This window comes from Alligator sinensis, unplaced genomic scaffold (genome assembly GCF_000455745.1).
Source record: "Alligator sinensis unplaced genomic scaffold, ASM45574v1 scaffold489_1, whole genome shotgun sequence".
Classification (NCBI taxonomy): Eukaryota; Metazoa; Chordata; order Crocodylia; family Alligatoridae; genus Alligator; species Alligator sinensis.
Window position 1 is genome coordinate 2,444,020 of NW_005841901.1, and position 15,035 is coordinate 2,459,054.

General features: G+C 41.9%; 1 protein-coding gene across 1 annotated transcript in view; it reads left to right on the forward strand.

The window, feature by feature from the left end:
• Positions 1-10,437, forward strand: part of LOC106721884 (maestro heat-like repeat-containing protein family member 1) — a 66,705-nt gene extending 56,268 nt beyond the window's left edge. The window contains exons 30-35 of the mRNA XM_014517328.2: positions 757-933; positions 2,574-2,732; positions 2,978-3,100; positions 3,662-3,764; positions 4,794-4,859; positions 10,181-10,437. Coding sequence (XP_014372814.2) covers positions 757-933; positions 2,574-2,732; positions 2,978-3,100; positions 3,662-3,764; positions 4,794-4,859; positions 10,181-10,437 — 885 coding nt within the window. The remainder of the gene's footprint in view (positions 1-756; positions 934-2,573; positions 2,733-2,977; positions 3,101-3,661; positions 3,765-4,793; positions 4,860-10,180) is intronic.
• Positions 10,438-15,035: the final 4,598 nt, after the last annotated feature.

A 15,035-nucleotide genomic window follows, 5' to 3' on the forward strand; every position in this document is an offset into this window, starting at 1 on the left:
ATTATGATAGAAACCCAGATAGAAATTATAACAACATAGAATTAAATGCCAACAACTGACTTGAGAACTAAGGTGCTGATACTGGTGGCACTGAAACAGATTAAAACTGAAGTAGATTTGATGATTGCTCAGGGAGAAGAACTTAGAGAAGCTCCAATACAGCCTGAGGCAGAAGAAAAACATATCTTCTGATCATAAAACACACATCAGATATTAGTTAAAACCAGGTGATTCTTTGCTATTGCTGTGGTGATACTGTAATAGCATTCCAGGTTTAATATAAACATTGTTCTAAGATAATATATTATGTAGCAAATTGTTCTGTCCCTGGTAATTATTAAAGAAAATGTGATGAAAAAGTCTATTCATAAATTTACTTGTGACATCTCTAATTAGATTAACTGGTATTTATGGTGTTACATATAACTATTTGTGAATTTGACTGTCAGTACAGAAATACTTATAAATATCATTAAGCTTCCCCACATATAGCCTAGATGTTTCTTACTCATGATATTTGCCACTCTTGATTTGTTAACCTCCTTTAGATAAACTGCCAAAAGTCTGAAAAGCATTTATACAGACAATCCAAGGAATAACAGCAAACGGAGAGTAAACGCCTTTGCAAAAAATCAGAAATAATTTACAAATGATTCATTCATTTAAAAAAATTAAATTAATCATATTTTGGTCTGACTAATGCTATCTTATCAGCTCCAGTAGTGCTTATTTTAAAGAGATGTTGCTGTTGTGCAGGCAACACATCTCAGAAGCCACCTTCCAGCCCTTCAAGAGTTCCTGAAAGAAAAAGATGAGAGGATTGCAGAGCAAGCTTTGAAAGCCCTACGAAATATCATCTACTATATGGAAGGGGAAGAGGCCAAAGCTGCATTTTGCCAAATTGGGAAGTCACTTTGGCAACCAATCACTGATGTAAGGTGATGCTCTGAGTGAGCTACATGTGTGCGCAAATATTGTACAGAGGAGTGAGGTAGCCCCAGAGCACACTATGAATGGAGTGGCTGAAGGCACAGAGCCTTTAGTACTTGTGTAATTCCCATAGCGAAATCAGGTCTATACTGTTCCCTCCTTCCAAGCCCTGTTGATGCTTACTTTCACAGAGCATTATTGTGCCTAGAAGTCTTTGAGAGAGCAAACCCTCAACAAACAGCAGGGCAGTAATTGTGAAAACCCTACCCATTGGAACTGGAATTGTCATCTTCATATGTGATGCATCAATGGAGGGTTGCTTCTTCAGGGCTTTCTTCAGTCTCATCCATAATAATAATAATTATAATATTATTATATAATATAATAAAATAATAAATAAATATAATAATAATATTAATAATATTAATAATAGTAACCTTCCCTTTCCCTTGGAAATCTCAGGGTCCCAAAAGACCTCTGTGTTAGCAAAATCTTTCCAGAACATCAGCATACATTGTCTTTTACTACTTGCACTTCTCTCCCATTGTTCATTCACTGCTTTTCTCTTTATGGACCCAGCATGTTCAAGGTAACCTTTGGGAGGCAAGGAGGAGGAGAGAAAGAGAAAGACTTGACAGGACTGAAAAATGGCCCACTGAAAAATGGTGATGAGGGCATTTTAACTAAAGCTCTTTTGTTCAACAAGCTTTAGTTAAAGTGCCCCCACCACCATTTTGCAGCACGGGGAGGCTGATACCCAAGATACTGCGGGCACTTTAATTAGATCAGCTCTCAAAGCTGCTCTAATTAAAGTGTCCCCCCTGCACGTGTCCCCCCTGCAAGTGTCCTCCCATTACTGGAGCATGTGTATAAATACCCTTGGTTACTGTATGCTCAGAAGCATGCCGCCATTTTGACAGGACTTTCTCCCTAGCTCAGCATGATGAATAATACTTCTTTTGCTCCCTGATAAAATAAAAGAGAAAAGGAGGCCAAAGATTACCTTCACCTCTTCTTCCCTGACTCTATTCTTCCATTGCTTTGACTTCTTTAGACACAGCATTATGCTACACCAAGATGGCAAGGCAGGGCTATTTGTGCATTCATGAGAATGGAGAATTGTAGCAAATTCTTCCCTGAGCTTGAGTCATAGTAGTGTCCTCAGCACTGCTGCACAGCCTTATCAGCTGATTTAGGTAGGATGCACATTGAAAAACTCACCAGAAGGCAAGCAGCAGATTGCAAGAGGGTGACTGTACTGTTCTGAGGAATCTACTTTCTCCCTTCCATTTTCTGGCCTTCTCCATTTCCCCTCGGATATCTTATAATTGCAGTAAAACAGCTGCAGGGTGGTGTGTAAATTAACTGGTAATGACAAGTATCAGGCTGACAGCCTTGGAAACTGAAATTTTCTATTTATGGGGCAAATACAGCATACAATGGCAGCGCAGCAACTGCAGTACTGCTGATTAAGCATGCGTAATGCTCTTTTCTTGCCATTTTATACATCCACAGTTAACATGAATCAGCACTCCTCATATGGTATGTTAGATACTGTCACTTGTATGTTTGGGATGATTACAGTCAGTACTGAAGAAGTGTTTCACTGAGAAGTTCCCTTATCTTCTTTGTTTCATGCACAGGAGAGGGAAAAGGTGCGCATCACAGTCATCATTGCCCTTGGCAAAATGCTGAAACAGGTGAACAAATTTAAGCCTGGGCCTGCTGTCCATTATGAAATTTATTGTGCCCTGGTGCCACTGATGCTGGTCATGCAGGAGAATAAACCTGAGGTACTCAAGGTGAGCCTCCTGGAACTAAGGAAGCTGGGTAAGGAATCTTCAGGGACTCCAGCCAGGAGAATCATTCCCCATGTACCAGTGGGAAGAGCCTGAAATACTTGACATCTTCCTATCCTTGCTTCCCTTATCCTGGGAATCCTCAAGACCTTTGACATTAGTTTCTTTACTACATTGTTATGAGTTTGTTAATATCATCTGCCATCTGCTCTTGCAGTTTCAGCTTTTCCCCTATCCTAATCTTGTAGGCTTGTGGAGACACTTTGGCAGAGTGTGCACTGGCCATGGGATGGACCCAGCTCAGGAACTTATTCAGACACTTGACCCTGAGTGACCATCTTCAGGTCCTGCAAGAGATGTGCAAGTACCTTGTAAGCAGACTCCCAGTTTTCAATGCTGCTGGGGTTGATCTAGTGCTTTGCCCACTTCTGGGCTTTGGAGAAGCTCAGAGGTGTAGTGTAATGATCCTGCCCCTTTCATTTTAGGCTCATTAATAGGACAGTAGGATCTGATATCACCACAGAAGCCCTATTTCATTTTCTTTTTCTTACTCTTTCCTCCAGCAGTAATGCTGCTTGGGAGACGTTCCTTCACTCCATGCAGAAGAATGAGAGGTTTTCTATGAAGGAGAAAGCCCAACCAGTTGAATAATTGCTACCAGTAGTAGCATTTTATAAGCATACCAGCACAACTTGTAGGCACAAATGTGGCATCAGTACCTTCCTGGTTAGGATAAATCCATATCAGTAATGTCAGAGACCCAGTCTTGAAAGGATCATTTAATGCTACAGCTATGTACTCTTGAACATAGATGGACAGTGGACACTTCTCATGTTTAAATCAAAGGTGTTTAATAGTGTCCTTGGATCTAGAAACAGTGGTGGCCAAAGTGAGAAGGAGAGCTTTTAAGATGCATCTTTCATGTATTCTAGGTGAAGAAGTGCAGGAAAATGGTGGGGGACATCTTACTCAAGAGCTTGGCATACCTAAAAAGCCCACAGCACCTTTTACGAGAGGCAGCAGTCAGATTTATAGGTAAACAAAATGAAATATGTTTAGATTTCATAACAAATTCCCCCACCACCATTTTTTTGCTGTGTTTCAGCAGTGATATCCCTAGCTGACAGAATTGCCCCCTTGGTGCTTAAGTTAATAAACTTGAGTCAGACCTAGGGTCTGCACACAAAAAAAGTAAATGCTATCCTAAACTAACCCCTACACAGTCTCTGTCTAGGGCAGGGGTGTCAAAAGTCATCAGGCCTCATGGACTAGATAATGGTGTGGGGCCAGTCCATGGACTGGTTTGGAACTGCAAACCAGTGCTGTTTACCAGATTCAGTAGGTGGGGCTGGTCTGATGTGAGCACTGCATGCCCCTCATACCCCAGAATGGCTCAGTGCACTGTGTGCAGCATCTAGGGTCAATGCAGCATGCACTTCATGTGGCATATGGGTCTATTCCAAGACCACAGGCTGGATGACAAGGCTTTGTAGGCCAAATTTAGGTTTTTGACACCCCTGATTTATGGAAGTTCTTGTCCTCTGCTGACCCAAGAGAATCCCTCTGTTTTCTTTCTCCTATATCGCTCCCCATACCTTTTCTCTTTTGTGGATGATCCTGTGGGAATCCATGTGTAGACTAGACTCTCATCAGGTATAAATGGGCACAGCTTCACAGAAGTTATTTTCCCCTAGCTCAGGGGTGGGCAAAATGTGACCTGTGTGCCAGATGCAGCCCTCCAGGCCATTCTATCCAGCCCGCAGGGCCCCTAAACATTTTAGAAAATTAATATTAATCTGCCCCTGGCTCCCTGTCATGCGGCCCTCAATGGCTTGCCAAAACTCAGTAAGTGTCCCTCCGCCTGAAATAATTGCTCACCCCTGCCCTAGCTGCAGATCTGGCCTGTGGAGATACTAGTTCCTTAGGAGCTTCTTGGGAAACCTGGAATTGTGGAGATCTGTCAGATTTCCTGAGGATCTATCTTGCTGTCTTCTTCATTTGATAAAATAATGAAATCTTAGAAGTTTAGTAAAGTACCTGTTTTTTGTTTTTATTGCACATCAGCATACACAGTAAAGAACATGAATTTAATTCAAGTGGACCACGATGATGTGATGCTAATGCTCAATGGTAAGGAATTGCTTGTTATTCAGGAACATTTGCAGTCTGTAGTATGTCTGCATAGATATTTATTAAAGGTCCTCTTCCACCTCCACTCCTATGTACTTTGTTCATAGAGGATTGTATAGAAATGGGCAGAGTAGGATAAATTCTAAAATAAAAACATATGTAGTTAAAACACTAGGCTGGGGAGGTGGGAGGAGAGAGGGGAGTGGGAAGAAGGAAGAAAGAGAGAGAGAAATCCTTTTTAACTATTTGTTACACCTGTATTCACTTACAACTATTGCTGAGCAAAATATACTACAGTATTGGTATTGAATAGCTTAAATACCAATAAATAAATGTTGTGTTTCCTATTCCTTGAAAATTGTTCATGAACAGGCTTAGATTATGTTCAATTTTTTTCATTAATCAACAACTGGTTGAAGATCTCTTTTTGGGAACATGATTCAGCCTATGGCAGGGGTGGGCAAAATGCAGTCCGCGGGCCAGATATGGCCCGTCAAGCCATTCTATCCAGCCCATGAGACCCCTAAAAAATTTAAAAATTAATATATATCTGCCCCTGGCTGCCTGTCATGCAGCCCTCCATGGCTTGTCAAAACTCAGTAAGCAGCCCTCTACTCAATGTAATTGTCCGCCCCTGGCCTATGGGTTCTCTTTGATCTACTGAGTTTGTTTGTTGGAAGGAAAAGCAAGGAGTGGCTTGATTATTTGGTATTTGTCATGTATGATTACTCAATTAAATTGTATGGTGCTGTTTTTGCTTCCTGAGTGGAAGACTGAAATGTCTGTAAACTGATGAGAGGACATCAAATATTTCAAGCTACCCATGCAAACACTTGCAGTGTGAGCTTTCCTGTGATTGCTTATTCTTATAGATTTCATAGACCTTAGGGCTGGAAAGGAACTCGTAAGATCATGGGGTCCAGTCCCCTGCCCAAGGGGCAGGAAGTCAGCTAGGGGCAAAGGATCCCAGCAAGATGAGCATCCAAATGTTTCTTAAAGGTGTCCAGAGTAGGTGCTTGCACCACCTCTGGGGGTAGTCTGTTCTAGGCCTTGGGGGCTCAGGCAGCAAAGAAGTTTTTCCTTATGTCTAGCCTAAAATGGCCTTGCAGGAGTTTGTGACCATTGGACCTTGTCATCCCTTGGGGTGCTCTGGTGAACAGGCATTCTCCCAGATCCTGATGCACACCCCTTATGTACTTATAGGCTGCCACCAAGTCACCCCTGAACCTGCACTTCTCCAGGCTGAAGAGTCCCATAGCTCACAGCCTCTCTTCATAAGGCCTGTACTCTTACCCTCTGATCATGCGCATGGCTCTTCTCTGGACTCTTTCAAGCTTCTCCACGTTCTTCCTAAATTGTGGAGCCCAGAATTGGATACAGTACTCCAGCTGCAGCCTCACCAAGGCCAAGTACAGTGGGAGGATGACATCCTGGGTCTTGCTTGAGATGCATTGGTAAATGCAAGCTAGAGTTTTGTTCACTTTGCTAGCTGCAGTATCACATTGGTGGCTCATGTTCATCTTGTGGTCAGTTGTGACCCCCAAGTCTCTTTCGGTCATGGTGCTAGTGAGTGTAGCACTGCTATAAGTATGATGCAGGTTTTTTCCCCAAGGTGGAGCACCTTGCATTTCTCCGTGTTGAATGCCATCAGGTTTTCATCCGCCCACCTTGCAAGCCTATTGAGACTGGCCTGGATCACCAGCCTATCCTCAAATATGGACACTCTTCCCCAAAGTTTGGTGTCCAAACTGACGTGAAGGGGGAGGGAAGTGGAGGAGAGGGGAAGGGAGGTACTGCTGAGCACAGAGGGGAGGGAGGAGGGAATTTTTACCCAATTCAGGGACTTAAAAAAGTACCTGGCTGCTGCTCCCACAGTCTAGTCAACTGAAAGCGGAGGGGAGGGGGTGTCTGCACCAATGCACCCCCTCTGGACCTGTCTTTGGCTGGATTAGATGGTCTTGTCCCTTCCAGCCCTACTGCCCTATGTTCCTATGAAAGCACATTTCAGCATATTCTAGAAAGCAGTCCTGATACCAGGGATTATGGACACCAAAAAAAATGTTTGTGAAGTCTCATTGCCATATGTACTTCTACTGCTAGTTAAATGTATATCTAACATTATGCAATATGTGCAACATGGTGAGATCATGAGAATCATAGAGGAAAATTTAGCTCTGTTTAAGTCAATGGTAAAATATTGAAATGTCCAGTTAAATGTCCTGACTCTAGGTGTAATGTGCCTCTTCATTTCCAAGGGATAAAGACAGAAACGGTTATGGAAATGGAGGAGTAACACAGTTACAGGCTCCTCTTTCTTGCTTATTTCTGTGTAAGTGACTGTGCTACAAATGTGTTGCATTGTGCTTGTGGGTCAGAAAGAAGTGTGTTGAGTCTGAGAAGAGGCCTGGCTAGAAAAAACAGCAATTCTTCTGGCAATGCTGCATGAAATATCCAAGCAGCATTAACTCCTATGTGGTGCTTGCACCTTTGATCCCCAAAGCAAGCCTTTGTGAATGGAGAAAGATCAGTTGGTTCATGGCTTTAGCAAGGGTCATGTTGCTAGGTGAATAAAGAAGCAGGGGATATGCCATAAAGGGGAACAGCCCCATGTTATCTAAAAGTTTTTAAAGCTTTTTATTTGCTCTCTGAGACTCAATCTCCCTCTTCTAGAGGGGACTCTGAATTGAAAGTCTTACTTAGACTTTTCTCTTATCCCTTAGCCTTCTGCCAGCTTTTCTGTAAGAGCAGAAGAGGCATTTAATACATTTTGCAATTAATTCGTGTTGATGAAAAATGCCAAATCACCCTTGGATGCCCCAGATATTTGAAATATTCTTATTAGTCTACTGAAAAAGACTTAGGATAGATAGTAACAGTACGTTACTTTTTATTACCTCATCAGTATGTCTCAGCCTGAGATGGACAGCCCCTAGGGATGAGGAAAGAGTATGATCTCCATCGCCTGCTCTCTTTGGAGTATGTGTAGAGACTTTCTAGAAAGGGTGCAGATTTCTGCTTACTAGTATTTGCAATATGCTCACTAAGATAGTGGATCAAAACTGTAATATTTTTATTATAAATAATTCCTATTTTTTTACAATAAATCACCAAAACAGATCACCTTCATGCAAGACTTCAACCAAAGTATGTAATATATCATTAGAAAGACTTGTGGAGGAGGGCCAACTTTTGCCAGTTTTTCTTAAAAAGGTGCTAAGGGAAATTCTATGTATTGACAGTTGCTGCTTACTTCAGTGCCAGGAAAAAATTATCAGAAAATTGTTACATTTATAAAGCACTTAGAGTAGTGATATACAGGTAATATAATATAACACCTGTAAGGGTAAATGATACCCATCTAAAATGGTAGAATTGCTTGAAAGTGTTAATAAAATAGTGGATAAAATGGAAATAACTAAATAAACCTGCTTAAGCTTCCCTAAAGATTTTGATAGTGGGAAGTAAATTTTTGACATATATTTATAGAAGAGGAAGCAATATGAAAAGCAAGCTGGGGTCGGACAAAGATCAGTATTGGGGCCTATTTTCATTTTATTTACTACCCACCTAGCAGAAGGGATGAATAGTGATATGCTGAAGCTTTCTGGTGACCCAGTTCTTTGGGTTAATGAAGACCAGAAAGCACTACCAGGAATTTTTTTTTTATAAGACTAGAACATTGGGCAGTGTAATGTTGGAGAAAATTCAGAAAAGGTAAAGTGCTCACAATGAAGGGTTCTGAATTGGCCAGAACCTCTCAGAAAATAAACATAGATATCATTATGAACTCATCAGTGAAAACTTAAATCTTCAGTAGACATACCAGTCAAACAGTAAGTAGGCTGCTCAGATAACAGGGTTATTTTAACGCCAGTGTCCTGGCCAAATTTCAATGGGAACAACTTCTTTCAGTCTATCTGAATCCTCTGTGGAGTTGCAGTAGGGTAAAGATCCCAAATTGTGTGTAGTGTTAATAGCTGATACATCAAGTGGATGAAATAATCTTGGAAGAGCTGAGTATTAAGTTAAGTTCATAAAGTTCTTTTGAATCCTTCAGGATGAAAACTTTTATATAACTAAAAGGGACCTAATTTTGTTTTCACATATGCTAGGCGAAAGTCTGTTAAAGTCAATGAGCAAGATCCTCTGGTCTAGTTGATTTGTAATTGGCACAGGACTGGAGAGTGGGTTAGACTATTTCTGATGTTCCCTGTTTCAGGGCCACTCTGAACTGGATTCATTCCCCGTATCCCGAACGTGGTCTCATGTGATGTCGATCATGTAACATTTCCTTTTCTTGTGCCCCTTTGCTGAGATGTGGCCATAGCATCATATCAGTGCACTGATTCTCTGTCATCTGGGAATTTGTCCTTCACTTGGGGAAGTGTTCAGGAAACCAGTTAAGCCACCTTTGTGCCCCTTTGCCAAGCAAGGGTACCACGGTATAGCCAAAGTTGAGTGTAAGAAGAGTGTACGATTAGAATCAGACTCAGAATATTATTTCTTTTAGGATATGCTATTGCACACTTCCGTAAAGGCCTACTGAGTTTTTTATTTTGCTTTTCTCTGAAGCATCACATACCAGCCACTGCCAAAACAGGATACTGAACTAGATGGCCCATTACTCTTTTTCCAGTATGACAGGTTTTATATGCATAACTCATTTCACCTAGTTATCCAATAGAAAAGCCTTTCAGAAATGTTGGGTCCAGGTTGAATCTGAACCAGAGATTTACAGATGAAAGACTCCATAGACCATTTCCAGTCCCCAGAACTGAGCAGTCTTTATGTCTATTTAAATTGAAGAGTCAGTTCAAATGAGGTTTATAAAATAAATTAGAAATGGAGAAGAGAGACCTTATTTCGTGATCAGAATGCAGGATTGTTCTTTCACTGAGTTGTGTAATAGCAATAGTATCTCCAGCCCTTCTCTGCAACAGAGCCTATTTAATAATCTTTAAAATGTCACTATTTACATATTTTTCATATCTGGCTTACATCTTTATACCCTTAATTTCATCCCAATACACCTAGTTACAACCCTTTAAAATCCATGTATAGATGAGAATTGAGGACTTGTGGAATGGAATTTAATTGTTCCTCATCTATGACATTGATTGTGGTGATTGTATTCTTTGTGACGGGTAGGGCAGAAAGCTAAGTCTTTGTCCTGGCACATAAAGTACATTAGAAAATATACTTTTGGGACTTCTGTTCCTGGGGATATGAGAGGTGCCCAGGAAAAGGCATAAGATAATGATGCCCAGAGGAAAATAATCTTATTGGTACTGTACATTGACTTGAATCCATTATGTTTTCAGCTCTTGGTGATCTCAGGTTTGACCCTGTAGACTCTGTGTGTGCTGCAGCCTTAGAAACTATAACAAGCATTGAGGCAGCCTGTTCACCTGAAGCAGAGCCTCCCTACACATTGAGAAGAATCTGCTTTCAACCTGTCCAGAGAAAGGAGAAGATTTTTAAATGCAAAGAAATTCAGCATGCTCCAAAGCAAGCGAGGGGGAAAATTGCCCCTGAAGATACTGTAAAAACAGGCCAAGAAGAAAGGAGGAAAAACTGAACCTCTGAGGTTTACTTGGAATCTGAAAACCAGAGGCCTTACAGATTATGGTTTGTCTGCTAGTGATCAGAATAGAATCCTTGATTTTAGGGATATAACATCATGTGGACAGGATGGATGCAAGCACATAGGTTGCTTGTGTGCTGAAGAAGAAAATGCTTCTCTCAGCTTTAAGCCTGCTTGTACAAACAACTAACAGCACAGAAACAAATTTTTGCAGGTGAACTGTTATGCATAAAGAAAAAATACTGTTTGTGCTTTTTACAGTTCCTTTAGGATGTATCAAAACTGCCTTGTTTGATGAACATCACGCCCATGGCAATCGGAAGACCTGAAATGGGAAGCCTTCCATTGCCTGTCCTATAACTGATGGTTGGAAGTGATGAACTGTGGACTGGAAATGCCATTTGTATCTTCCATATTCACTCTCTAAGAGTATCCAAGATCCCACTCTCCATATGCACACTTTTGTCTAATCTACTCTATTCATGCAGGCAATAGACCCCACAGAACTATTTCGCCAAAACAAATGAGAACATTTCTTATTTGCCACAGAGACGGCAGACAGCTTGCCTGCAAAATATTAGTTCTTCATGCATACCCAGTGATTTAAATTGTTAATTTATGATGCCAAAGTGAACACAGATATGGAACAATGGAATCTCAATTATGAATTTCCTTGCTTTCAAAAGTTTGTCCTTAGGTAAATATGAAGTTATTTTCTATTACTAGATATTTCCCTATCAGCATAATTCTCAACTTCTTCTTCTAGATATAAAATGGATGTGACTAAAATCTTAGCATCTGTCAGTCCATAGGACTTTTGTTTAGCATTGTTTTCATATACATGTATGCATGCCCATGCACAGGGCATACAGAATCATGAGTGAGTCCACTTCCTGGATGAGCCCTATCTTCCTTTGCTCAAGCTCATGTAGTGTTCAGTGCCAGCAGAGTCTGCCTATTATAAGGAGTGAGGATCATAAGTCACCATGTTATATCTAAATGCTATTCTACATAGTAGTTCACGTCATACCTTAGGTGTTCTACTCTAGGAATTCTACTCTGTATTCTTCCTTCTACCCAGGAAATGTAGGAAATGTTCAATTATTTTTAAAATGTGCATAAGCCATGACGTGTTCTGCTCCTGTTCTGAGTTTTGGTCTTACATGAGGTTCAGACTTTGGAGTGAATTACAAGATTTGCTCAGTAGTAAATGTGCCAGAATGTAGGAAAAACTGCATTATATTTTGTTGGTTGCTAATCTGTGACTGAAATGGACATTGGTGCCGCTTATCACGTGCACTCTCCAAATTGATAGCAGCAACTATTCACATTAATCAGAGCTACTTTCCTTGCTTCACAGTTGCTGCAGCCACACATGAAAATAAGAAACTGATCATGTCAACGACTCTGCAAGCCTTCCAGCAGCTTTTAAATGAGTGCAAAAGCAGAATTACCCAGAGCAGCTGAAGAGGAAAGAGGTCAGGAGATTGTTTCCTCTGGTTTGCAGAGGGGCATTCCAATCTGACTGACAAAGCAGAAGGAGAAAGATTGACAAGTTCAGGAGGGAGATGCAGAAACAGATGCAAAGGACAAGGGAAGTGTCAACCTGAGGCTGTTTTTTCAGAGAACAACACGGTATAACGAGAGAGGACTAAAGTGAGATAGAGCGCAAACAGGACAAAAAGAACTGAAAAAGCAGACTGGGATCTTTCTCTACACCTTAGAGGTACCAAGGATATAGTGAGCACGGATATAGCCTGTCACTGTACCCAAGCATTGTCTCCCATCAACTTTACTCTCATTGCTTTCATTTTGATGATTCCTACAATTTGTACCTTCCTTCTTTCAGAACTACGCCTACCTCCACCCTGATTATGTTTGCCTTCCCCATGGGTAGTAGGGAGAGAATGAATTTTCCTGCATCTGGCTTGCATTGTTTGCTAGAGTTCCTTAAAGGCAGCTTGTTTATTTTAATCTGATGCTCTGATACCATTTTTCTAGAATGATTATCCTCCTGTGAATGAGTTTAAATGTCCAAAATTATCAATGAAACAGTTCAAGAAAAAGTTGTTTCTCTGTTGCCATTATTTTTAATTACTCCAATCTTCATTTCCATCCCAGGGCCCTGTCCTGGTACTACTCCAAGTCAATAAAGTCAGATGATGGAATGACAGTAAGAGTAACAGGATACCCTAATCAGACTAACTTTCCTGTTGTTGACAGGTGTGGTACATTCCTGAAAACCCAAGGGTATTCACTCATAACATTCTGCATCTTGCATTACTTCTGCAGTAAGTTATAGATGACTGTATACACAGTGACATTAGGGTTGTCAATGAGAATACAACCCAGACCTTTCAGTACTAACCTACTTGCCTCACTGGAACCTGTCAGACTTGGCAGGTGTGCAGTTAAAGGCACAATGGGATATGATGTGCAGTCCCTACAGTTGTATTTCCTGCCATGTCACACGTGAATGGCAGGAGGTGTGGTTGTGGGATTGAGCATCAGATCCCATCATGTCATATTGCTGGTCCAGGGGGAGCTTGGGATCCTAATCCATGATGCACCTCCATGGCTGGGAGCCCAGATCAGCTGATGGGGCTCCCAGGCATATGAACATATGGTGCTCCCCCATGACTGGGAGCCTGGATCAGCTGCTGTAGCCAGGGGGGTGTACTGGAGCCAAAGGCTCTGATACCACTCTGCAGCTGGGATCTGCAGCTGATCATGGCTCCCCCCCCCCCGGGGTCATGTCAGACCGCTCATCGGGGCCCCCAGCCTCAGGGGTTCATCAGAGCCCTTGGCTCCAACAGATCCCAGAGGCTGGGAGCAGCAATCAGCTGACTGCACTCTGTCTTAGGAGCATATGGGAGTCATGGGGTCCCATGTGCTCTGGAGGCTGGGAACCCCAGTCAGCCTGGTGTGATAAGTTAAGTTAACGGTGTAATAGGAGCCAGCCATAAAGTTATTACACATACTTTGTGACTGGAGTGACTGCACCTTGGTGTCAAAATTCATTAGACACCTCACTGTGGCTGAAAAGATCTCTAAGCTTCCGGACTTCAGCTCCTGTTCATGATCAGAAGCAATACAGATCAACAATTAATTCTTTCCAGGCTTTGTTGCCATCCAAATCCATCTGAGAGGTATCTAAAGTTTACTTAAATCCCCAGTTCCACAGAGCATGCCTAGCGACTGTTTGACACTGAGGGTATGTATGCTGCTTGCTAGAAAATACAGATGGAGGAAGTGATTGTTCACCCAGGAAGTGAGAAAAACCTGACTTCTAAGTTCTCCTCAGTCTGAGGATACTCCCATTTCCCAGAAGAATGCCCTAATTACCGGGATGTGGGCTAGCCTGGGCAGACTTCTACCACTGCTCTTCAAACTGGGTCACTCGTGCAAGAGTCATGGGACCAGAGAGACAAGCAAGAAGGACCTGATGCTGTGGCCTAGTGATGTAGCTGCTCCCTTGGAAGTGGAGAGTCCTAGGTTCTGATTCCTACTCCCAGGGTTATTTCTGCTTTTAAGATTTAATGTAAAAAGCACAAGCACTCCTGGGAGGAGAGACTGAACCCAGGCCTCTTCTGCAAAGGGAGTGCCCTCCTCAGTGGGCTACAGAATCACTCTCCTTCTTGCTGACTCCTTGGACCATTTAGTCACTTATTCTGAGCCACCACTGCCTGATGTCTGAGAAGAAGCCATACTGCTGAAGGGGAAATGCAACTACTCCCCTCAAATCCACCCTGGTTCTGCCCAACCATAGTTAGTTAACACCAACACCTTATTATTTCAGTGGGATGCTAGCTGACTATAGGCAAGTCAGCTCTAATTAAATGGCAAAACATCTGTTACTTTAAGAACTATTAAGCGCTTCCCAAAACAAACAGTTATGCATACTTGGCTTAGCCTAATATTAGTGGCTTTGATAAACAGATTTTTATTCTGCGTTCCCAAGCTACTGCTTATGGGTAGTGCAAACTTATTGATTATATCAAGCTTAAGGACATACTCTTTATAACTTAGGCTTTTTCTAAGTCTGCAGTCTGCAGCTCTCAGTGTGGTCTGTCAGTCACTGACCATGCCCACAGCCTACAGGGCCTATAAGGTTGATTTGGATTTGGCCCTCAGTTCCTGTCTGCTCAGCTGAGCAGGTATCAGGTCTGCTCTGTGTCATTAATTAATCTTAACGTTGCCCCTCGCTGACTTTTATTTGCCTTCAAATTGTAGGAACTTTTTCTACTGATTTTCTTCAAATGGCACATTCAGCTCTTTATCTAACTTCTTTTCAATATCTGCATTGATTCAGCTGTATTGTTGTCCCCAACGGACAGTGTGAGTTCGTGCCCGGTGCGCTATTGCCAATGAACACACAGGGGTGGAGGATTCAACTTAATCTTTATTGTTTCCAGTCTGCGCAGAGAGGGGTGCTTGGCAATCGTTTGCAAAGCAAGCACCACCGGTTTCTACCTTTGGGTACCTTTTATACATATGTTTGCAAGTGTATCGCTCAGTGATTGGTTACAAGCCACTGACATAAGACGTTCTCTACTGAGCATGTCTCTATACCTATGTTTTAGCCATGTATT